The following is a 25794-nucleotide window of genomic DNA, read 5'->3' as shown; positions in this document are numbered from 1 at the left end:
AGTGCAGCAACTTACAAGAAATGTCTGTGTGTGTGCATACACATAATAGACTAAGCAAAATCTCATTAATCATGTATATTAGAATAACTTTAGAGAAGAAATTTAAAAGTTGGAAAGACTATCATGCCAGAAGATGAAAGCACCTTAGTTATGACTATGCCTGCCTTAGAGATGATGTACCAAAGGTTTTTAGGTATCAGATGGTTCTGTCCTTTATCCAGACCCCCCTTGCATAGCCACAATATATTTTAGTCAACTACCCAAAATAATAAAACTTCCTGCTTATTGTCGGGGTCGTGAACAACTGACCAGCAGGGGGGAGGGGCCACAGGTGGTTGGCAGCCAGCCCTGCCCCCGATCGGGGTATTAGGGACTGATCAGGACCTGGATCAGGCTAGTTGGCTGCTGCAGTGTACGCCATAGCCACAGGTCGTTCTGCTGTTCTGGTCACTGGGCTTATACATTTAGGCACCTGTTGCAGGAATATGCCTGCAAGACTTCCAGCGGGCTTCCCTCCTGCCACTGCCACCTCTCTTGCTCCCCCAACTCTCCCGCTGTGGCAGGCAGTGCCACGCCCGCTGTCGCGTGCCTCTGGGGCCGCTGCCCGCTGCCGTGTTCCCCAATGCACCCATCCGACCCACTGCCCCGATGCCTCCATCTGCCTCCGTGGCCAAGCGTGCGGCAGCTGCACACCTTACTGCCAGTGCTTTTCCTGCTTTCCACTTTCCCTCCCTCTTCCATCTATGCTGTCTTCAGTCTTCACTTCTCCCTCCCTCCACGTATGCAAATTAGCTGCCATCCTTGTTGGGTTAATTTGCATACTTGCTCTGACTGGCTGGTGGGTGTGGGTGATGGGTGTGGTTTGAGCAGCAGAGTGATGGTTAATTTGCACATTAGTATATTATTAGGTTAGACTAGAAGCCTGTTGCAGGAAGATTCCTGCAAGAACAGGGCTTCCCTCCCACCAACACCATCATCCCCCCCCTCCCCCGCCACGTGCTTTCCCTGCCGCCTCTGCCCTCCATCCCCCACTTTTCTGCCCGCCTCTGCTGCCCCAACCCTACACACTTTCCCTCCTGCAGACGCCTGGCGCTTTCTCTTCCCTCCCGCTGTCTCTGCCCTCCACCCCACGCTTTCCCTCCCGCCACTGCTGCCCCATGCTTTCCCTTCTGCTGCCGCCCTGCACTTTTCCGCCACTCTTTCCCTACCACAGCCTGCTTGCTTTCTGCCTTCCCTCCCTATTCCTTCTATGCTGTCTTCAGTCTTCACTTCTCCCTCCCTCAGAGTATGCAAATTAACCACCATCTTTGTTGAGTTAATTTGGATACTTGCTGATTGGCTTGTGGGCATAGCGAAGGTACAGTCAATTAGCATTTTTCTCTTTTATTAGTGTAGATACATATTTATTTATTTTTCTTCCTGCTTATTTTAGAGAGGTTGTAGGACTAACATTATTGTCAAAGGAGAGACAAGACTTAATTGACTTACGTTTCCATTCATTAATCCTTTCTTTCTCAATAATTCAGAAAACAATTTTTTAAAACCTCTAGAAATATGTTACATTTCCTCTACCCCTCAAAACTAGGAGTTTCTAAATTATATTCACAGTGTCCATGATAAGAGGAGGATTTTAAAAAATGGCCCTGGTTTAATAGAATTCAAGTCCATATACCGTATTTTTCTGACCATAAGACGCACCGGACCATAAGACGCACCAGTTTTTAGAGAAGGGAAATGAAGAAAAAAAAGATTCTGAAACAGTGTCCTAAAATATTTAATGTGCATTAAAACCCAACATCACAGTCATAAACACATGTAATCAACCCTGTAAAGTAAACAGCAGCATTTAGAACCATTTTAGAGCTGGGCAAGCACACAGAAACCACACAGAGCCGGGCAAGTAAAAAAACTTTTTTTTTTAAAGTATATGTGTAGGCTATATTTGGACCATAAGACGCAGGGATTTTTCCCCCCCACTTCTGGGGGGAAAAAAGTGTGTCTTATGGTCCGAAAAATACGGTACTCTTCTTGTTTATTATAATACCAAACAGAGGGCATAAAAGGGCAACAAATATGTTTTAATTGACCGTCCCATTAAGTTTCTAGTTTTATTTTAATTTTTAGTGCCTTCTCTCCTAAAAAAAAAATAATAATTTCAGTTCTGGAGAATAACTATAATCTATCTTCTCTTATAAAATCTTAAAGTTCAAAAGTAATCTGAAAAGAACTAAATTAAAAGGACCTAACTAAACATTCAACCCTGTAATTCTATTTAACATGCCCCATTAAGTCTATTTAACATGCCTCATCAAACCAAATACAGATATAGAAATGTGCGTGCCGCCTTTATTCCTTCAATACTTGTATTACAGTTCAGGAAATCAAACAAACATGTGAATAGACAATTTCCACTTCAAAGTGGGAAAATTTTAAGATGACAACATACAAAAGTTATTTTTAAAAATTGGTAATATTTTTCATGTCCAAAAACCATGTAGCACTTACTAAAACCATGCAGTTTTTACTAATTAAAAACAAAAGTAAAACAAGATGAACTTGCCTATTAGAAAATCAACCAAAAGATAATAAAAAAAATATATAAAACAAATTCATAGGAGTTAATAAGAACATAAAAAGATGTTCAATTTCACCTGCAATCTAAAAAAACAAATCCATGCACATATACCCCAAAATAAGGAAGAATTCCACTATCTGCACTCATGTACACATGGAAACCTTCATTTATGAGGTCAATTTGGAAGTATCAATGAAAATTTTAAGTGTACATATAATATGACCTAGCAATTCCATTTCTACAAATTTTAAAAAGGCAACAATAAATCTGTATTTATAATCAATACATGACATTTATCAATACAAGAAGGTGTGTACCAGGATGCTCGTTATAAGTACTGATAACAGCCAAAAATTAAACAGTTGCCACCAAAGGGAAAAGAGCAAATGAATTATAACCTGTTCATATAATAGAAAATAATGCAGCCATTTAAAAACAAACAGACAAACAAGACAGAGCTGTAAATGTACAGATATTGAGATTATCAAAGCTCTTCCCAAAGGAAAACACAACTAGCATCTAACAAAGTCCTCCTTTGATTCTTTTAGATACTCCTGTTGTTACAGGATAGTGAGAAGCTAGGAAAATTCCAGGGCATGCATGAGGAATAGAGAAACTGAGACACAAAGAAATTAAACAAGGCCAAACATGTAGGCGAGCTTGCTGCAAAACCTTATACTGAAAACAAATGTTTCTTCTCACTAACCAAAGAATGCAGGAAAGAGAGGGGAGTTTTTAATGCCTCTTCTCCTCAACCAGAGTATGTACACACAGTGTAAATCATCCTGGAACTGATAAGGCAGAAGGGGGAAGAAGGAAAAAAAGGAGGGAGAGATTTATCTCAAAGGCAGCCTTTTTGGAGAATGGGGAAGGAAGAGGGAGTGTTCACTGTTTAAACAATTTATATTCAAAACATGAAAATAAAGTTGAAAGATATGGACATGTTTTAATGTACCAATATATGATATTATAGTACAGACAAAAGGGGTAAATTTAAAAAAATATTAACAAATCACTAATAAACATTGGATTATGCTTGATCAGAAAATAATTCATAAATGTACATTCATAAATGTACAATCTAAAAATTAAAGTTCAAAGATGAAAAATATTTTAAAAGTATGCTTAGGTCTTTGGTGATCATTCAAGTCATTTTTGAAAGTAGGTCAGTTAACTGTTTCACAGATTAACAAATCCATTTAGATTTATTTAATAGTCTACATATATCAATGTCTGGTCCAATTTAATTTGAAAGAATTGAAAGTGGTATTACTAATTCAGAATCACAAATAAATTAACTTAACATTCACAAAGCAGTGGTATAATTTGACCAGTTTCACCTTAACTCTTATGTTTAAATAGTAGCCATAACCCTGGTTGGTTTGTGTGTCTGCCCATTGACTGAAGGGTCCCAGGTTCAATTCCCACTCAAGGGCACAACCAACTGATGTGTTTTTCTCAGGTAGATGTTTCTCGCTCTTCCCCCTCCCTCCTTTCCCTCCTATTCTCTCTAAAAGACAAAGAAAAAAATATCCTCAGAAAATTAAAAAAGAAAGTAAAAAAATGGTAGCTATAATTTACTGAAAAGATGAAACACCTTAATGTCTAATATCTATTTGCCTATGCACTATTATAAACACCCCAAAGCACTCTTATCTTGAACACATTTCAATCAGTAGTAAATCTTATGCAACATATTTCTAATAAACACTATGTGACTTCTTGTGGGTATGTGCATAAAAAAAGTAGCATCAATAATATATGTATAATAGAGACTCGGTGCATGAATTCATGCTTAAGTCCCTTGGCCTAGATCTATGGGGGTGTGAGGGAACAGCAGGTTGGCTGTGGGAGCACACTGGCCACCAGGGGGCAGCTCCTGCACTGAGTGTCTGCCCCCTGGTGGTGTGTGTGTGTCACAGTGACTGGTAGAACAGTCATTTGTTTTAAAGGTCACTTAGGCTTTTATATATATTTATACTAGAGGCCCAATGCACAAAATTTGTGCAAAGGGGGGAGGGGGGAGCAATGTCCCCTCAGCCCAGCCTGCACCCTCTCCAATCCAGGACATTCCTCTCACAATCCTTAACTGCTGGCTCCTAATCACTCACCCACCCGCCTGCCTGGTCACCCCTAACAGCTTCCAGCTGCCAGCTAGGTCGCCCCCAACTGTCCCCTCCTTGCCAACCTGGTTGCCCCCAACTGCATCCCCCCCACCCCCACATTGCTGGCCTGATCACCTCTTACTACCTCAACTGCTGGCCTGTTTGCCCCACACAGCCTGTTTATTCAATCATTTGGGTCATCCCTCACTAACCCCCTGCTGGCCTACTCACCCTACACAGCCTGCTTGTTCAGTCATTTGGTAGTCCCTCAATAAACCCCCTGCTGGCCAGGTTGCCCCATGCAGCCTGTTTGTTCAATCATTTGGTTGTACCTCAGACCAGACCTGGGTGGCTGAGCAGACACCATCTGAGGCTTGCCTACACCTCGGGCCAGCCCTGGATGGTTACAGGGCTAAGAGAACTGGGTGCTGCATCTTCTAATTAGCATATTCCCTCTTTATTAGGACTAAAGGCCCAGTGCATGAAATTAGTGCATGGGGAAGGGGAAGTCTCCCTCAAGGCCCAGCCTGAACTCTCTCCAATCCAGGACTCCTTGGGGGACATCCTTCTCACAATCCTGGACCACTGGCTCCTAATGGCTCACCTGCCTGCTGGCCTGGCCATGCCTAACTGCCTCCCCACCCCACCCCCACCAGCCTGATTGTCCCCCACTGCTTCTGTGTGCTGATCTGGTCACCCCTAACTACCGTGTTTTCGCGAAAAGAAGACATCCTCCGAAAATAAGGCCCCCCAAGGCTAAACATGAGAGTTGGTCCACTGATTCTGAAAGAAATGGAGTCACAAGAAATTCACCAGGAAATTCGGAAATTGGATTGTTATGATGATGTTCCTGAAGATGATGACATGATTATCACTGAATAAATGAGTAAATTCTTGATACTGTAGGATTCACAGTTTGTCTGGTTTGTGTTGACAACTACCGTACTACCGTATACAGGTAATAAATTTCCTTTCATTTAACAATAAATGTGTACCATATTCTCCTTCATGGAAAAATAAGACATCCCCTGAAAATAAGACCTAGCACATCTTTGGGAGCAAAAATTAATATAAGACACTGTCTTATTTTCGGGGAAACAGGGTAGCCCGCCGCTGCCAGCCAGGTTGCCCCAAACTGCCCCCTCCCTGCCAGCCTGGTCGTTAGTTGCCCCCTTCCCCTGCTGGCCTGGTCACCCCTTACTGCACCCTCTGCTGGCCTGGTCCCCCCCAACTACTTCCCCCCATCACCTGGTTGCCCATAACTGCCCCCCACCCCCCACTGGTCTAACCACCCTTTCACAGCACTCCCCCATGCTGGCCTAATCGCCCTAACTCCCTTCCCTGCCAGGCTGGTTGCCCCCAAATACACCCTCCTCCCCACTGGCCTGGTCACCCCTTACGGCCCCCCACCCTGCTGACCTGATTGCCCGCAACAGTCCATCCCTGCTGGCCAGATGGCCCCCAACGGCCCTCCCCTACCACAACCTGCTTGCTCCATGTGAGGCAGCAGAGATGCCAGGACCGGTCTCCTCCACTCCGCCCAGAGCTGCAGAAGCCCCAGGCCTTACTTTGCAGAGCTGCTGCCAGGCCCTGCCTCCACTGTGCCTGCGGCCATCTTGTGACTACATGAGGGCATGATGACCACCAAGGCTATTATGAGTATAGATGGTTAAATAACCTTCAACAGTACAGCAGAGTACACACTGAAAATAAGTCTTTCCCATCCTAAATCCTCAAGGTCAACTATCATTAATGGAACTCAAAGCTGTAATTTTCCTCCATTCCCCCAATAAAATATTTTAGGAACAGACCTGGCATCAAAGCATAAGGATTTGGTATTTTAGACAAAACTCCTAAAACTTAAAGGAACATGGAATACTGAATTACACTATCTATTGGAAATCACATGCGATAAAATGGCTGAAGGAGAGACTATTATGCTAAATAAAAATACTCACAAGTGAAATCCCTTCAAATAAAATCTGTCCCTAATATAAATTTATAGTTAACCTACCCACAATTCACTAAATTTGGTATTGTCATTCCACACTCTAAATTGTTAATGCCAAACTAAATAATGAACAATTCAACTTCACAAATACTACTCTCCCCTTCAATTAAGAAAACCCTAGCTGAGGCCGTTTTGGCTTAGTGGATAGAGCATCGGCCTGCAGACTGAAGGGTCTCAGGTTCGATTCCGGTCAAGAGCACATATGTTGTGGGCACATTCCAGTGGGGGTGTGCAAGAGGCAGCTGATCGATGATTCTCTCTCATCGATGTTTCTAACTCTCTATCCCTCTCTCTTCCTCTCTGTAAAAAAAAAAAATATATATATATATATATATATATATATATATATATATATATATATATAATTTCCTTTATCATGTAAAACTGTCCTACAGGGACACCACCACATATATATATGAAAACTCTAAAAATACTGCCCTGGAAAGTATTTAAAATGACACAGAATGAGACACAGCAACATTTTTAAAGTATCAGTTTTATTATAGTGAGAGTATCTTTTCAAGTGCATTATTTTATATAGGGCTAAAAATGGTTACTTGGGAAAAAAGAGGGGAACTCCCAAAATATTTTTTTTAAGTCACTAAAACAAAATACTTAACATAAATTGTTAATTTTTGTGTTTTCTTAATGTGACATCTCATGTGTAAGTTATATACAAAGTATGATTTATAACACTAAATATAAAATGCAAAAAGGAAGGACCCATTAAAATATTTCCTGTTTGATTATTATACCCATTTCAAGTCTGAAAGCCTCTGATATCCATCCATTAAGGTAGTACAGGGAGCATTTGAGATCTTTGTTCCAAGCATATGTTGTCAGTTTGACTCAAACTCATAGAAATTCTCTAAAAGTTTGAATGTTTAGGTCAACATTTATTTGACATAGTCGACAGGATTCTGAAGGACAACCCTGCAGGTAAAAGTAAGGGTTCACTGTGCCCACCAGTTCCCTGCTTCACATCGGGTAAACTGGGTGAGACTTCTGGAATTCTGGGCCTCCTTGCTTTAAGCAGTAGGCCATGACTTTATTTGAACTGTTCTTAGAAAATCCTCAAGTTGGATAAAGGTTGAGATAACTGAGGGAAAGGAAAACGAAATAGGTTGCTGCTTTTAATTGGATTGCTTACTAAGAGTATGAAAAAAAATCTTTGCTGATCAAATGAGACTAAACTCTCTTTAGCTCAGAGAGAAGACACTTTGCTTCCCCAACCTGAACAGCCAATGGGACAATAGCTGCTCAGATCCCCAAATCCAGAGTGCAGAGATGGGTGCCAGGGGACATTTAGTGCAGCTGATACCAGAGAAGCCAGAGGGAGCCCCAGGGGAAAGGGCAGGGCACAATGAAATGGGTTCAGCCTAAGAAAGGGTCTGAGGGAGGGCCCACACCTTGAAAAGCATTCAGGTTCTGGAGGTGTCTGGTAAGCTCTTGGTGGCCCTTGCTCAGGTATTCTTAGGGGACTAAGACTCTGCGGTGTTGCCTGAGGAAAAATTTCCTTTATCATGTAAAACTGTCCTACAGGGACACCACCACATCTGGCTCCCAGAAGGACTGGTTTGCATGTAAGGACAGTTTTCCCTAGAAGTTTGTTCAAACTCTACAGATCTCAAAATTAATGGAAAAATGCCTCCCAGGACAAGAAGGCTCATGACAGTCAGCCTCCCATTAATGCCAGGCATACCTGTTCATAATGTGGCTTTTGTAATCAAAGAAAACACGGTAATTTCAAGAGGAACATCAAAAGTGCTTTATTCAAAGTAACATTCATCGCTAGCTATGCATTTCCCCATCTTCCAGGTAATCTGTGGATATCGTCCCAATAGAACTTTTCTTGTTTTAAGGCAAACCATTCAGAGACCCAATGTTCCACTTCTTCGTACGTTTTGAGGTGCTACTCAAAAAGTGTGTGCGCTATGGATCAGAACAGTGGTAATCTGAAGGAGCAAGATCTGGTAAATACAGTGGAGGGATAAAACTTCCCAGGCAAGATCTTTTAAGGTGTCTTTGACTGGTTTTGAAATGTGTAACAGTGCATCATCATGAAGCAAAATTACTTTGCCGTGTCTTCTGGCCTATTCTGGTCATTTCACGATTAAAGTGTGGTTCCAATTTTTTATTGATTATTTGTTGTAGGTAGCAATCAGCAGTAACAGTTTCACCAGATTTTAGAAGTTCATAATACACCACACCTTCCTCATCCCACCAAACACAGAGCATTGTCTTCTTTCTGAATCGATTTGGCCTTGCAGTCAATGTTGATGGTTGACCTGGATCAACCCATGATTTTGTGCGCTGGAATTCTCAAAATAAATGCACTTTTCATCGCCAGTCACAATTCTATGCCAAAAAGACTTTCTTTCCTGCCACTGAAGCAACATTTTACTGATGGTTTTTCAGTTTTCCATTTGTCTTTCAGTTAATGTGGCACCCATTTTTCCTACCTTTAAAATCTTTCCCATTGCTTGTAAATGATCGGAAATTGTTTGCTGAGCAACGTTTAATCTTTCTGCAAGTTGTTTTTGAGTTTGACACACATCTTCATCCAATAATGCTTCTAATTATTGGTCTTCAAACTTTTTCGGTTGACCTTTGTCTTTCACATTGAAATCATCATTTTAAAAGCGTTTAAACCAGCATTCCCAAGTATCCTGAGATGGAACATGTTTACCATAAGCTTCCCGAAGTACATGATAACTTTCAACAGCACTTTTCTTCAAAATAATGAATTAAAACTTCTCGCAAATGCTTTTTTTTGGCATGAAATTCATTTTTTTAAGAGTAAAAGTATCTATGATGTTAACACCTTCAAAAAACTTGACATATGAAATTTTAAAGCTTGTTATCAATACAACAAAAGAGCATACATATCAAATCATATATATCAACATATGTGTAACTCCATCTATTGAAAAAAATCCACATTATTAGCCGGTACACCTGGTATTAAGATTTTTGCATACACAATTAGAAAAGAGCAGCTTTAAAATTAGGCAGTAAGAATGGAAACCATATTTAATTGGTCTCTCAAAGCTTCAAAAAGTGTTTAAATAAATAGATCAATCTATGTCTTTTAGGTGTCAACCCAATTCTTTGATGTATTAAAAACATGAAAGGTGCCGAAACCGGTTTGGCTCAGTGGTAGAGCGTCGGTCTGCGGACTGAAAAGTCCCGGGTTCGATTCCGGTCAAGGGCATGTACACTGGTTGCGGGCACATCCCAGGTGGGGGATGTTGCAAGAGGCGGCTTGTCGATGTTTCTCTCTCATTGACGATTCTGGCTCTCTATCTCTCTCCCTTCCTTTCTGTAAAAAATTAATAAAATATATGTTAAAAAAAAATAATAATAATAAATAAAAGTAAAATAAAATCTTAAACAAAAAACAAAAAAAAAACATGGAAGGTCATTTGGAACTTGACGTGAAAATAAAATTTGAATCCAACAGTTTTTTATTTTCGTCTATTCTGTACATTATATGTATATTGTATAAATGTGCAATTTCTATATCTAAATGGTATTGTTACAATTAATTGAAAGGCAAGTGCTTATAAGGACTGGGTATTCGAAAATTCTTAGAAATATGGAAACACGGTAAGGGCAGAGATTGGGGTGGGAACCGGGTAGATGGGAGTTAATGGGGGATAGGGGGGGGGGGGAGAGAAGAAACTATTGTAATAATCTGAACAATAAAGATTTATTAAATTAAAAAATAATAATAATAAAATACATGGAAACGCAAATGCTTTTTAAATTCCCATGACTTGAGAAAAATACTTGTAAATAAAAGCTAGCTTAACTTTGTAGGTTTAAGTAACATAGACATATCTTTATTTTTACCTGGGTTTTGCAAAAATAAGTGTATGTTAACATCTGACTTTGATGTCTATGAAAGGCTTATTGAGGTTATGCAATGCCTTAAATATATCTGCCAGTAAAATGTCTGTTTCTAGAGGTTATAAAATGTATTCACATATCTGCCAAGCTAAAGAAGGGTACCTGGAGCACCTCAAAGGATTTTGTCTTTTATGCTAAACTGTATGATTAAAGCAAGTAACGAATAGTTGGGGCTATGGGAAATCCAAGAGACAGCCGCTTGGTTCTTTTCTACTCTCTGGCTCCCCATTTTTCAGTTTTTTACATTCCTCTATGCATCAGAGTGCATTTAAGCTGAACTTACTTGAAGGAACTTATGAGCTGACATTATTGAAAAGAAATATCTTATACTATTGTCAAGGTTTGACAGAGACACCTCAAGAAAATCCCAAGCCCTAACTGGTTTGGACTAAAAGGTCACAGGTTCGATTCTAGTCAAGAGCATGTACCTTGGTTGCAGGCACATCTCCAGAAGGGGGTGTGCAGGAGGCAGCTGATTGATGTTTCTCTCTCATCGATGATTTTAACTCTCTATCCCTCTCCCTTCCTCTCTGTAAAAAAAAATTAATAAAATATATTTAAGAAAAGGAAATGCCAAGATGGTAGCTGCTTCCTTTCACAGTTAATTCTAAGGAGACACCGACTTTAGATATTACTTTCGGGAAGGACATCCATCAAGTAAGAGACACTCTCCAACCTGTTTGGCAGGCAACTTATCAGGCATCTAAACACAAATGAACACTTACCCCTGCCTCTGACACTTGCCTCCACCTACAACAAACATCAAAGACTCCTCAAGGATGAGAACTTGCTGACATCAGAGGTAGACAGTGATCCCAAGACATTGACAAAGCCTACATGCATATGGATTGATACTGAACTCAGAATCCACTTTGTCTTTACCTGTCTGCTAATGATTAGTCATAATAGTTACTTGTGTTCTTTGTGTTTTTCTATATAGCGCAACTATTTATGATTACCGAACATGTATTAAATAACTGTTAATCCTCTTTTCATGGCTTACTGTTTCCCAAACTTTTGACATATGTGTACCCCTTCTATAATTTTCGTAACGCTGAGTACCCCTCGTACTCATGAAAACATAGAATTAGGCACAGCTAAGCACAGTGCAGTGTATATCCCCACCAAACTGCGATGCAACACGTACCCCCACCAAACTCTTCCCATACCCCTAAGGGTACACGTACCACACTTTGGGAAACACTGGAAATGTTATACTAAATTCCAAATATATAAAAATGAGACATGACAAAACTCAGATCATGCTAGTTATAGAAATGACCCAGAGTTGTATTTTTTAGCCTTATGACTGCCTTCCATCTACCTGCCCTTCCCTTTGAAAGAAAATTTACCTTAACTCAGATTCCACCCCCAATTGTCAACAGGACAATGTCCATATTGAGACTCCCTAATAATGAGCTCTCCTAGTGCGGTGAGGCCATACTATTGACAAAAGGTTCACCAATGAATCCTTTGAATTGATTTATGACCAAATAGAGGAACTGTAAATGTAAATGAGGTTCTTGGAATATAACCTAACAGGGTGATCTGAGCATAAATTCATCACTGGGCAGGTCATGGTTGGTAGTCAAACCACAGCCATAGAACTTCTTTACTGAACAACTTATCTTTGCCTTCAACAAGCCCTGTCCACTGTTTCTTTGCATGTGGGATTACACCTTTTGAAATGTCTCTTTACAGACCCCTCCTTCTGGAGAGCAAATGATCTATGCTGCAATTCAATCCCCAACTTGCTTTTTCTCACATTCTCTAATCTTCCTTACTCCCCTCCTTAATTTCAAATGCATGAAAGAAACTGTAAAACTGTCATCTGCATTTGAGATCTTGCTTTCCAGCATGTTTCATCAGTTTAGCTCAAATAAACTCTTAACAAAAAAATTTAATACTGTACATATTTTAAATATTTGTAAACTGAAAATCAGTAACTACTATATATATATACACAGAACTAAATCGAATGGATAGTCAAACAACCAGATGCATCAAAACTTAAAGAAAAATCTAAAGAACAAACCTTTAAAATAGTATTAAGTGCATACCCATTAAATCCAGTGACAATTTTCAGTATTCTTTCCTTCATTTCATCAAAGGGAATATATTCGACATTAGGGTTGGGTGGACCTCTTGGTTCAGGAGCTGAAGTTCTGAAATCATCCATTACTTTCTCCAGTTTGAAAGTAAAATAGCCTTTAAATTGGGACCACTGAATCCTACAAGCAAAAAATAAAAAAGAAATATAATACCATGTAGCTTTATTAATTCTTGAACACAAAGCACAAATTCAGAATTTATCATCACTAATGCCACCAAAATGAAGTAGTGGAAGTAAGAATGTCTTTGTTCAGCAATATGCACTATGCCTGATCAATCAGGCTCATAAGCACCAAATGGTCCCCTCCATTTCTCCCAACTCTTGACCCAAATGAAATCTAATCTGATGAAATTTTTTTAAATGAAGTACCTCTGGCTGAAAGCCATTTATGTGCTACACCCTATTATTAGCATTTCATAACACTATTTTGTTTATATTCTCTGCCACATAAAATCTAACCAGGAAGGTGTAATTACCCCACTTAAAACACATTATTAGATATTGGCCCAAGTTCATATTTATAATGTTAGTGTATAAGTCAAAATGATGCCATACCCTAAGCTATAATACAATTTAAGAGGAATATGCAAATTAACCATCACTCTGCTCAAGCCACGCCCACCAACAAATCCGAGCAAGTATGCAAATTAACCCCAACCAAGATGGCTGCAGCCACACAGAGCATTTGAGAGGCGTGGGTTTCAACAGAGGAAGCCAAGCTTTCCACACACCCTGGCCCCATAGGCCTCCACTCAAGGATACAATGTTTCTTTTTTTAAAAATATATTTTATTGATTTTTTACAGAGAAGAAGGGAGAGAGATAGAGAGCTAGAAATGTGGATGAGAAACATCAACCAGCTGCCTCTTGCACACCGACACCCCCTACCGGGGATGTGCCCGCAACCTATGTACATGCCCTTGACCAGAATTGAACCTGGGACCTTTCAGTCTGCAGACTGACACTCTACCAAAGTTTCAATTATAGAAGATAAATCCCAAGAAAAATGGCAGCAGCCACAGAGCTGAAGAGAGCAGGGTAGGGTTTCCCCAGCAACAGAGGAAGCAAAGCTTTCCACCTGGCCTGGCCAGCCTAGGCCTCCACTCAAGGATACAAAGTTTCAATTATAGAAGATACATAAAACCAAACAAAGTTTTAATTGTAGAGGTAAATAAATTCTAGATACCAGGGCCTCTGCTTGGGTCACGAGGGGATGTGACTGGTCTGCAAACCACCACAGGCCCCTTGCCCAGGCGGCCCCACACCCCAAGGCAACCCCCACCCTGATCCAGGACTCCTTTCAGGGCAAATCAGCTGCCCCCCACAAATGCACCAGGCCTCTATCCTATCTAATAAAAGGGTAATATGTAGATTGACCATCACTCCAACACACAATAGCTGCCCCCATGTGGACACAAAATGGCCAGTAGGGGAGAGCAGTTGGGAGGCACCAGGCCTGCAAGGGAGGGCAGTTGGAGGCAATCAACCCTGCAGGGGAGGGCAGTTGGGAGGCACCAGGCCTGCAAGGGAGGGCAGTTGGAGGCGATCAACCCTGCAGGGGAGGGCAGTTGGGAGGCACCAGGCCTGCAAGGGAGGACAGTTGGGGATGATCAACCCTGCAGGGGAGGGTAGTTAGGGGTGGCCAGGCTGGCAGAGGAGGGAAGTTGGGGCAAACGAACTGGCAGGGGAGCAGTTAGACACCAATCAGGCAGGCACAGGAGGGGTTAGGGGGTGATCAGGATGGCAGGCAGAAGTGGTTAGGGGCAATCAGGAAAGTAGGCAGGCGAGCAGTTGGGAGCCAGCAGTCCTGGACTGTGAGAAGGATGTCCGACTGCCCGGGGAAGTTTAACATCCCTCGATGGGTCCCAGATTGGAGAGGGTGCAGGCTGGGCTGAGGGACACCCCCTCACCCCGTGCATGAATTACGTGCACCGGGCCTCTAGTCCTATATAATAAAAGCTTAGGTGCTGTTACATCCTCATGTGACACTGCCACAAGATGGACGCCCTCAGGTTGTCACAAAATGGCCACCACAAGATGGCTGACAGGGAAGGACAGTTAGGGGCAAACAGGCCAGCAGGGGAGGGCAGTTGGGAGTGATCAGGCCAGCAGGAGGATATTTTTTCATTGATTTTTTTTTTTCAGAGAGAGTGGAAAGAAGGGGGAGAGGAGAGAGAGAGAGAGAGAGAGAGAGAGAGAGAGAGAGAGAGAGAGAGAGAGAGAAAGAGAGAGAGAGAGAAAGAGAGGGGGGGAGGGGGGGAGAGAGAGAGAGATCCTCAATGTAGCCAGGATAGAGCCTGCAACCTGATATATGAGAAAACACAGATCTATTCAGTAAGATTACAAGATTATATTAGAGTTTTAAAATAAAAGATGTGTGTGGGTTTTTGTTTTGTTTTGTTTTTTGCTGGTTATATCAACAGTAATCATTATAAAGAAGTAGAATTTACAGAAACATAATAAATACGTTCCATAATCTGCCTAGCGATCAAGTACATTTTAATGTATTTTTCACTAACCTTTTTAGTACTTAAATTGGCACACTAGTTTAATATGCTTTAGCTCCTCCACCTTATACATGGGATAGTCTCTAAAGACTTTTAATTTGCATCACATATGGTTACACCATTACTTAACGCTACCATTAAAAAAAAAGAAATCTAGGCCTCCTTGGTCTCTGTCCTGTAAGTTACAACTTGAACAGCCATAGTTTAACTCTGCCCTGTATGTTACAACTTGCTCAACACACAAACATTCCTGAGAGATTTGTGCATTGAAACATCCAAAGATGAGAGAGTAGGAGAGTCCAAGGGAGGAGGAAAGAGAAAACGCTGAATTGACACCCAGGAAACAGCCAGCAGCCCAAAGGTGTAACTCCGATCTCACTTTCCAGTCCCAGGAGGAACAGAAAGATACAGTGAGCAGATATGAGTGAGTGTTTGCAGTAGGAGTGGTCAGTAGGCCCAATGCTGAACCAAGGAACCTGGGCAGAGAGAGCACAAAAGTGCCCCTTTGGTTGTCTGCTAACCACCTTCTCTTGACAGATAAACAAAGCCACAGAGCCTGGCAGTCTCCTTCTCAGAACTGGTGTGTTGGGGGTGAAGGAGGGTGGTGGAGGGCAGCAGAGGAAGCTGTACCAGTGAGTGTCAGGTTGCAGAGCTTACCCTGTTTTCCCGAAAATAAGACAGTGTCTTATATTAATTTTTGATCCCAAAGATGCGCTAATTTTCAGGGGATGTCTTATTTTTCCATGAAGAAGAATACGGTACACATTTGTTAATTGAAAATATAGGAAATTTATTACCTGTATACGGTACAGTAGTATGGTAGTTGTCAACACAAACCAGACAAACTGTGAATTCTACAGTATCAAGAATTTACTCATTTATTCAATGACCATCATGTCATCATCTTCTGGAACATCATCATAACAATCCAATTCCTGAATTTCTTGGTGAATTTCTTGTGACTCCATTTCTTTCAGAATCAGTGGACCAAATCTCTCATGTTTAGCAATAGCAATGTCTTTAAATGAGTACTTCTTGTCAAGGTAGCCTGCTCGCCGTGCATTTGCAATGCAACTGTCAGTGATTTTCTCCCATGAATTCACCCAAGTCACAACTTCTTGCAGTTTAGGTTTCACAAAGTTTCCACGATGATTTCTCTCCATTCTATTTTCAATGTAGTCATTAATTTCCATGCACAAATTGTCTTTGAATGGCTTGTTTATTGCAATATCAAGAGTCTGGAGATAGGTCGTCATTCCTGCAGGAATCATTATCTGATCTATTTTTCTTTCGTGAAGAAATGTCTTCATGTCTTTAGCACGGTGAGTGCTGGCTGCATCCCAGACTAGCAGACCTCTTTGGCTCCCTCGCATAAAAAGCGGCAGCATTAAATCGACCCACTTCCTTATAACTGCTTGTGTGGCCCAGGCTTTTACAGTTTCAAGAATAAAAACGCCCAAAACACGCTCAATCTTTTCTTTCTTGCTCTTAGAAATGATTAAAGGAGGGATTTTAGTGCCATCCAGACGAATTGTCAAAATACAGGAAACACGTGCACATTCGTAAGCAGTGGAGGGAATATACACTTAGGCACCCCGCTGTTCAATTGATGTTTGAGATGATTGGCCCATAAACACTGCAGTTTCATCCATAGCAATCATGTTGGAAAGATTGTATTTAGAGAAGTCAGCATCATCAATAAAGGACTTGAATGCAAGTGCTCGCTTAATAACTTGTGTATCTTCCAACCTAAAAAATGTTGTAAATCTTTTTAAACACAGTTCACTTCGCTGAAGGAAATTATCCAGCCAGTGCTGTAATGCTTTGAAGTCTTCAGGGACTATGTTAAACTGTGGTGCTATTGCAAGGGCAAATTCTTGAATCTGAGCCCTATTCACAACCAAAGCCTTTGCTCTCCTGTCAACACCCCATTCACAGATTAGGTCTTCCAGCTCGGAAAATAATGGCTGCCGACCTGATCCACACTTGCGCTTTTTAGCGTTTCCCTTGTCCACTTGTTCAATGAGGCTACCATAACTCAGTTCGCCATTTTCAGACCAATTGAATACTCAACATCTTCTCTTTGCAGAAAGCAGTAAGATTTTGGCCCCAAGAGTCTTCCACGATTCCTTTCTTGTACTCCACGGAGTAGCTTTTTCTTTTTGCGCTCATTTCTAGGGGTAAAAAAAAGGAATTGGGGTATCAAAGTGGGGGGAAGGAGATCACTTAAAATGACACGGGGGATTAGAGGGAGGAATCAAAATGCACAGGAGAATCAGAGGGGAATTACCATTTTAGTAATCCCTTTTGATCCTCCTGTGTCATTTTGATTGCCCCCTCTGATCCTCCTGTGTCATTTTAAGTGATCCCCCTCCTCCCACCCCTGTGCCACTGAACATCTTCACCAGACATCCCCCTACCCCTTTATCAAACATTTACCCCCTGGGGCCTGCCTGGAGACTGTCACTGGGCTTGCTGGGGCCTGGATCTGGGCTGGAGCAGGGTCTGCCACTGACTGAGAACCTTCAATCATCATGAGGGCAGCCGCGAGCATCAGGTAGTGTCACCAGAGACAGACCAGCTCTCACCACCTTCGCCGCGCCCCGTCTGCTCTAATCCTCCTGTTCTTCTACATGCACGCCCCACACTCACCGCTCACTCCGACCTCCGTTCCGCCTACACACAGCAGTGATGTCAGGACTCCGCATAACGTCACTGGTTGCCTGACGCTAGTCGGGGCAGCCCTAGCAACCAGTTTACGGTAAATGAATTTTCATTCTGAGACAGCCTGGGGGGGGCCTTTTTTTTTTTTTTTTTTTTTTTTTTTTTTTTAGGGGGGATGCCTTACATTTCACTCAGAAGGAAACCTGTAAGTAGGTCTTATTTTCGGAGGATGTTTTATTTTTGGGGAAACATGGTATTATCGCAAACCTGAGAACTAGAGCCACAGAAACATTTTCCCGAGAGACAGGTGGGGATAATCCCAGGGTGGAGATACACAGGTGAGGCTTCTGAGTTCTGCAAATCACCATGATGGGAGAATAAAGCCACAGAGGCAGGGGGAAGCATTAGGGTATCACTTTCTTTCTTTTTCTTCTTTTTTTTTTTAAATATATTTTATTGATTTTGTACAGAGAGGAAGGGAGAGAGAGAGTTAGAAACATCGATAAGAGTCATCGATCAGCTGCCTCTTGCACACTCCCTACTGGGGATATGCCCGCAACCAAGGTACATGCCCTTGACCGGAATCGAACCCGGGACCCTTCAGTCCCAAAGCCAACGCTCTATTCATTGAGCCAAATCGGTCTCGGCCAGGGTTTCACTTTCCCCAGAAGGACGATGCCCTGAGACCAAGAAAGCCTGGTCATAGAAGAGATGTCCACTTTCCCACTGAATACAGGTCATTTTCATCCACCCTTAGCACTCCCACAAAATTTGAGAAGCCAATCCACTGCAAAAGAAATGAAAAAGACTTTTGCTTCATCACCACCTATTGGAAAACAAAAGCAGGACTTTTTATCAAAGTATTACAGATATACCACTCTAAAAAAAAAGAGAAAAAAAAACACACACACACACACACCCATTTCATTTCCATTGATGTCTAGACAAAGAATACACCAAATACAATGGATAACTAAGGAAACAGGGCAGCTCAAAAAGAAAATGAAAAAAAAAACCTTCAGAAAGTAAACTTAGTCTTAAAAATGTGATTTAAATGGTAGAGAATTCAAGACTGCAGTTCTGAAACTCAGAGATGCAAGAAAATACAGATAGTTAAATGAACTCAGAAGTAAAATCAACAAACAAAACGAATACTTTATCAGGTAAGAACTTTAGAATGAACTAGCAAGCTTAAGAAATAGAATTGATCAGATGGAAAAAAGAACCAGTGATATGGAAGACGTACCTAGAAATGAGGCAGATGAAGAGAAACTGTCTTCCTCTACCAGAAAGAGTAATCCTGAGAGAGAAAAACCAAGATGGTGGCATAGGTAAACACCTAAACTGCTGCCTCGTACAACGGCAAAACTACAACTAAAAGACAAAACGAACATCATCCAGAACCACAGGAAAGCTGGCTGAGTGGAAATTCTACAACTAGAAGAGGAAAGCACATGGAGAAGCAGAGGAGCTGCAAAAGGCTGAAGTGTGTAGATACACACAAGGGTGGCTGAGTGCCTGGCTGTCTTTCTTTAGCAGGAAGGAGACAAAGGCTTCCAATTGTGCTGAATCCCAGTTCCAAATGCATGGAACTCCAGTTCCAGATGAGAATCTGGGAATCCAGAATCATTGGGGGAGAAACTGGACTGTGGCAGTGGGTAAAACTTGAGAGAGCGTACTTTTAGAGGTGCTTGCAGCGATTAACAAAAAATACTAAGGCCCAGGGGCCTCATTGGGCAAGGCTGACAGGAAGCCAAAACTGTCTGCTCAGCACTGAGACTCCGCCCCATCCAACTGAGCACAGAGGCTTTTCCAATTTTACAACTCTTGTATCACAAGGCTGTCTCCAACACAGACGTTTTCCCAGTGTAGATACGGCTTATCCTCACAGCAAATTGGCCTGGAAGTCAATTCCTCCCAATGATACCAACAATCAGACTTAACTACAACAAGGCTGTACATACAGTCCACAAAGGGGTGCACCAAGAGTGTCCACCTCAGGTAACTGGGGAGGCCGAACCACTGGGCCATACCCAGCACACAAAGCTACCTCACCAACTCAAGGAAGCAGCGAAAATGCAGAGACAAAGAAATACATCACAAATAAAAAAAAGGACAACAAGCGACTGGATAAAGTTCAAAACCATGGTTATAAGGTTTTTCAAGAATTTCCTAGAAAAGTCCGGTAAATTTAGCGAGACCCTCAAGGATATGAAAAAGGACCAACTACAAATTAAACATACATTGACTGAAATAATGAATAATATACAGAGACCCAACAGCAGACTAGAGGACCACAAGAATCTAGTCAAACACTTGAAATACAAAGAAGGAAAACAAAACAAAACAAAACACCACTCAACCAAAACAGCAAAAAGAACCCCAAAATTTGAAGATAGTGTTAAGAGCTTCTGGGACAACTTCAAGCATACCAACATCAGCATTATGGGGGTACCAGAAGAAGAGAGAGAGCAAGATACTGAAAACCTATTTGAAGAAATAATGCCAGAAAACTTCCCCCACCTGGTGAAAGAAATACTTAAAGTCCAGGAAGCGTACAGAACCCCAAACAAAATGAATCCAAAGAGGACCACACCAAGACACATCATAATTAAGATGCCAAGGACAAAAGACAAAGAGAGAATCTTACACGCAGGAAGAGAAAAGTAGTTGGTGAGAGAGGACAAGATGGCAACCGATCAGATGGACTTATTCTGAGCCTAGTCCCAGAACAGATAGAATCAGCTTCTAAAAGTCACTCTGGGAGTACACATTGGCGAGCTAAGGGGTAGCAGAACTTAAAAAAAAAAAAAAAAAAAAAAAGGGAAGGGGCATCTGGACCGGATTTCCTGACCAAGCAGCCAGCACTGCAGTGGCGGAGACCTCTTCCGGAGCTACGGGCTCAAAGGGAAGGCTGCGCCATCTTACCAAGAAAGGAGAACCTTCTCTGAGGCCTGGAAAACCCACAGCAGAGGAGACCATCCAGCAGCTGTGACGCCCCAATCAGTGCAAACACGTGGATTCAAGGGAGTTCTTCAGTCACTCACAGAAAGGTCAGAGTTTGTGGGGAAAACGTGAGGGTTCTGGGTTACCGAGGCGCAGGCTGTGACTGTACCCTGGGCACGCCCCATCGGCTCCGCCCCCCAGCGCCTTGCACCACCACCGGCCCTAGCCCCTAGCCCCTAGTCCCGCGCGGCCCCAGCCCCACACCACAAGCGGCCCTAGCCCTGTGCAGTCTCGCGCCACCAGCTGCCACGCACCACAGACGACCCTAGCCCCCCACGGCTCCCCGCCACCAGCGGCTCAGCAGCCCTAGCCCTGCGCAGCCCAGCGCCCAGAGCTGCACAGAGGGAGACAGCGGATGCAGAGGTAGTCACACACTGCAGGACCCAGCACTGGGTATGGTGTGATCGTCCCCAAAATCGGATCTTTTTAAAAAAACACCAAGGAACACGGGACAAATTGTTAAGAATCGGGACCGTCCCGCAAAAAGCGGAACTTCTGGACACCTGGGCACACACACATTCTGTGCCTGATTCACTTCACCCCCTTGCCTCTGAGTACTAGGGAAGGGCTGCCCAGTTTGGCATATCCTGAGACTGCACGGGGAAATTGCCCTCCTGGAAACAGGGGATCAGAGTGATAAAGGACAGTCTGGGTGCCAGCCGGCATCCTGGCAGCCTACTGGGACAAAACATAGAACCACAGAGAAAGAATGCTAGAGTAACCAAAAAGACTGAAAAGTCAAACCAGAAACATTGCCACCTAGGGGCTGAATTACAAACTGACTTTTTTTTTTTTTGGTTCCCCTTTTTTCCTTTCCTTTATTTTATTTTATTTTTATTACTTTTAATTAATCAAAAATAAATGGACACAAATAACTAAGATACAGCCTACTTAAAATTCAGGACTACCTTACAAAACTGAGGTACAGTGGTACACTGGGAACTGTAATATTGTCTGGACCGAGAATCAGGCGTGCCAAATACAATAACAGAGGAAGTGAATGACCACTACTGGACATTTTTAGGCTAATTTTTCTATTCTTCATTTTTTATTCATTTTTTGCATCTTTAACTTAAGAAACGAATTTTTTCCTTTTATCCTTACTTGATTTACCTTTTCAATTATTACATTTTTCAATTTTCAATCATTATTACTAATGCTATTTTGCATTTTTTGTTTCCTTTTTCTTCATTTTTTCCCTCTTCAGAAACATTTTACTTTCTCTTTATTTTGTGTTGGGATTAGTCTTCATTCTATTTTAATCTCTACTATAGCATCGTTCAACCCTATCTCAACTCGACCTTTAGGACATCACTCTCTTACTAACCTTTACCCTTTTTGTCTCCTGTTTATCTTATCCCTTTCTGGCCTTAGTTTTTCCCTATTCTTTCTGTATACCCCCTACTAAAACTCTCACCATACTTACAGACCTAATTTCCAACCCCCTGCTCCAAGTGTATAAATACCACTCTCTTCACTATTTTAACTAGTTAAAAAAAAAAACAACCAAAAAAACCTATTCTCCTCTCTATCCTTTTGTTGTTGTTTATGTGACTATTGATTACAGTGAATTTATATGATTTTTAGTGAAATTGTTAGGCTTATTCTTGTGGTGTTGTTATTGATGCTTAGTATTTATTAAGTACCTTTGTTTCTGTTTGTTTTTTACTTCTGTTTATCATAGCCTTGTTTAATAATAGTAAATATTGTAGTTTGTATTAATTTCCAAGTATTACTGCTGGCATTTGCTGGGATTAGTGGTTGTTCTATGGAAATTTTCTAGACATATATTTATAGTTTGTTCCCCTTTCTCTCTTAAGTCTGCTTCTTGTCTGTCTCTCTCTCTTTTTTTCTTCTGTTTCCCAACTTCATTTCAACATTGCTTTTTTTCCTTCTTTTTCTATCTCTTTATCACCTATTTATTTATTTATTTATTTATTTTTACCTTTCTTCTTTCTCTCCTATCCCCTAATTTGCCTTTCTCTAGGGGTCACCTTTAGTAGAGCTTATCAATATCGCAAATACATTCTTGTTCAGTGCCTTTTGTGTTGTACCTGGTAGTGTTGTATTTTGTGCCCTTTAAATCAATGCAGGAGAAAGATAACCACATAACCAGACATCCAGAAAAGAGAGACCATGGGCAGACAAAGAAATAGCCCGCACATGAAAGAAAAGCAGACATCACCAGAAAAGGAAGTAAACGAGTTAGAGGCAAGAAACCTACCAGAGCAGGAATTCAGATTAATGATCATAAGAAGGCTAAAAAGAATGGAAGAGAAATTTGACAATAACCAAAAAGAAATGCAGAACAACAATAAGGAATTGAAGAAGAACCAAGAGGAACTGAAGAACCAAGAGGAAATGAAGATGAACCAAGAAGAAATGAAAAATAACACCACTACCATGAAGAACTCAAGAGACAGCATCAAGAGTAGACTAGATGAAGCAGAGGACCGCATCAGTGAGCTAGAAGACAAGATGGAAAAAAAAAAAATAGCCAATTAGAGCAGCTTCTAGGAAAAAAAATTTAAAAACAGGAGGAGAGCCTACGGGAGCTTTGGGACAATACAAAACAATAAATAAACAATACAAGACAAAAAATAGACAATACAAAACAAAAAATATTTGAATAATAGGGGTTCCAGAAGGAAAGGAAACTGAGGTAGACATGGAAAACGTATTTCAAGAAATAATGACAGAAAACTTTCCTGAGATAGAGAAGAGAAAACCCACAGAAATCCAAGATGCTCACAGAGTCCCAAGCAAAATGAACCCCAGAAGACCAACCCCAAGGCACATTATTAAATTGGCAAACAACAATGACAAAGAATCTTAAAAACAGCCAGAGAAAGATAGAAAGTTACATACAAAGGAACCCCAATCAGACTAGCAACTGATTTCTCAACAGAAACTTATGCCAGAAGGGAATTCGATGAAATATACAAAGTCATGCAAAGGAAGGATCTGAATCCAAAAATACTGTACCCAGCAAGGCTATCAATCAAAATTGAAGGGGAAATCAGGAGCTTCACAGACAAAGACTGAAGGAATTTATCTCCACCAAACCAGCAATGCAAGAAATGCTAAAGGGTCTACTGTAAAAATAAAGAAATAGGAAGGGAAGAAGGAACACAGGAGTATAGAATAAAAATGGTGTCAAATGAGTACCTAACAATAATAACTTTAAATGTAAATGGATTAAATGCTCCAGTCAAAAGACATAGGGTAAACAGATTGAATAAGAAAACAAGACCCGTACATCTGTTGTCTACAAGAAACTCACCTCAGAAAAAAAAAATGCACACAGACTGAGGGTGAAGGGATGGAAAAAGGTTTTCCAGGCGAATGGAAATGAAAAAAAAGCTGGGGTAGCAATACTTATATCTGACAAATTAGATCTCAGAGTGAAGGACATAACAAGAGATAATGAAGGCCACTCCATAATACGAAAGGGAACAATCAAACAAGAAGAAATAACCCTGTTAAATATATATGCACCCAATACATTAAAAAAAAAAAACCAAAAAAAAAAAACTGCTGGAGGACATTAAGGGAAAGGTTAATAGCAATACAATCATAGTAGCAGATTTTAATACCCCATTGTCACCCCTCGACAAATCATCTAAACAAAAAATCAGCAAAGAAATATCAGTCCTAAATGACTCACTAGACCAGATGGAATTAATTGACATCTTCAGAACATTCCACCCCAAAGCCACAGAATATACATTCTTCTCAAGTGCACATGGGTCATTCTCAAAGATAGACCACATTTTGGGATATAGTCAAAGTCTCTTTAAATTCAAGAAGAAAGAAATCATATCAAGCATCTTCTCAGATCATAGTGACATATAACTGGAAAAAACAAAAAAAATAATCCAAATAAATCAAACACATGGAGACTAAACAGCATGCGATTAAACAAGGACTGGGTTACCAGAGAAATCAAGGAAGAAATTAAAAACATCCTGGAAACAAATCACATTGAAAACACAACAATCTTTGGGACACAGCAAAAGCAGTTTTGAGAGGGAAGTTCATATCCCTACAGCCCTATTGCAAAAAACAGGAAAAAATGGTCACAAATTATCTAACTCTACAACTCAAAGAGTTAGAAAATGAGCAACAAGAAAAGCCCAGTGTAAGCAGAAGGAAATAACAAAAATCAGAGCGGAGATAAACGACATAGAGACCAAGGAAACAATACATAAGATCAACAAAACCAAGAGCTGGTTCTTTGAAAGGATAAACAAGATAGATGAACCTCTAGCCAGGCTAACCAAGAAACAAAGAGAGAGGACTCAAATAAACAAAATCAGAAACGAAAGAGGTGAAATAACAACAGACCCCGCCGAAATACAAAGGATTGTTACAAAATACTATGAACAACTCTATTCCAACAAACTGAACAACCAGGAGGAAATGGACATATTCCTAGAAAAATACAACCTTCCAAAATTCAATCAGGAAGAATCTAAAAATCTCAATAGAGCAGTGACTTGGGAAGAAATTGAAACAGTCATCAGAAAGCTTCAAGCAAACAAAAGCCCAGGGCCAGATGGCTTCACAGGAGAGTTTTACCAAACATTCAAGGAAGAACTAAAACCTATCCTCCTCATACTATTCCAAAAAATTAAAGAGGAAGGAACACTTCCAAACTCCTTCTATGAAGCCAGCATCACCCTAATACCAAAACCAGATAAAGACAACTCAATGAAAGAGAATTACAGGCCAATATTCCTCATGAACATAGATGCCAAAATCCTCAACAAAATTCTTGCAAATCAGCTCCAGCAGAGCATCACAAAGATTATACAGCATGACCAAGTAGGATTTATTATGGGAATGCAAGTATGGTACAATATCCACAAATCAATAAACGTGATACATCACATAAACAAA

The 25794-nt window shown here is 41.0% G+C and overlaps 1 protein-coding gene across 6 annotated transcripts in view; it reads right to left on the bottom strand.

Moving 5' to 3' along the window:
• Nucleotides 1-25794, bottom strand: part of PPP4R2 (protein phosphatase 4 regulatory subunit 2) — a 64403-nt gene that overhangs the window by 22699 nt on the left and 15910 nt on the right. For 4 of the 6 annotated variants that reach the window (XM_036428839.2, XM_036428837.2, XM_036428836.2 and 1 more), the window contains exon 3: nt 12664-12834. The exons of 1 other annotated variant lie outside the window; for it this stretch is intronic. In XM_036428839.2, coding sequence (XP_036284732.1) covers nt 12664-12834 — 171 coding nt within the window. Of the gene's footprint in view, nt 1-12663; nt 12835-25794 lie in introns of those variants that run through there. One more of the 6 variants, XM_045578265.1, reaches the window with a different exon arrangement.

Source organism: Pipistrellus kuhlii, unplaced genomic scaffold (genome assembly GCF_014108245.1).
Source record: "Pipistrellus kuhlii isolate mPipKuh1 unplaced genomic scaffold, mPipKuh1.p scaffold_m20_p_93, whole genome shotgun sequence".
Classification (NCBI taxonomy): domain Eukaryota; kingdom Metazoa; phylum Chordata; class Mammalia; order Chiroptera; family Vespertilionidae; genus Pipistrellus; species Pipistrellus kuhlii.
Note: the sequence above shows the minus strand (reverse complement) of the source record. Positions and strands in the feature narration are given on the sequence as shown.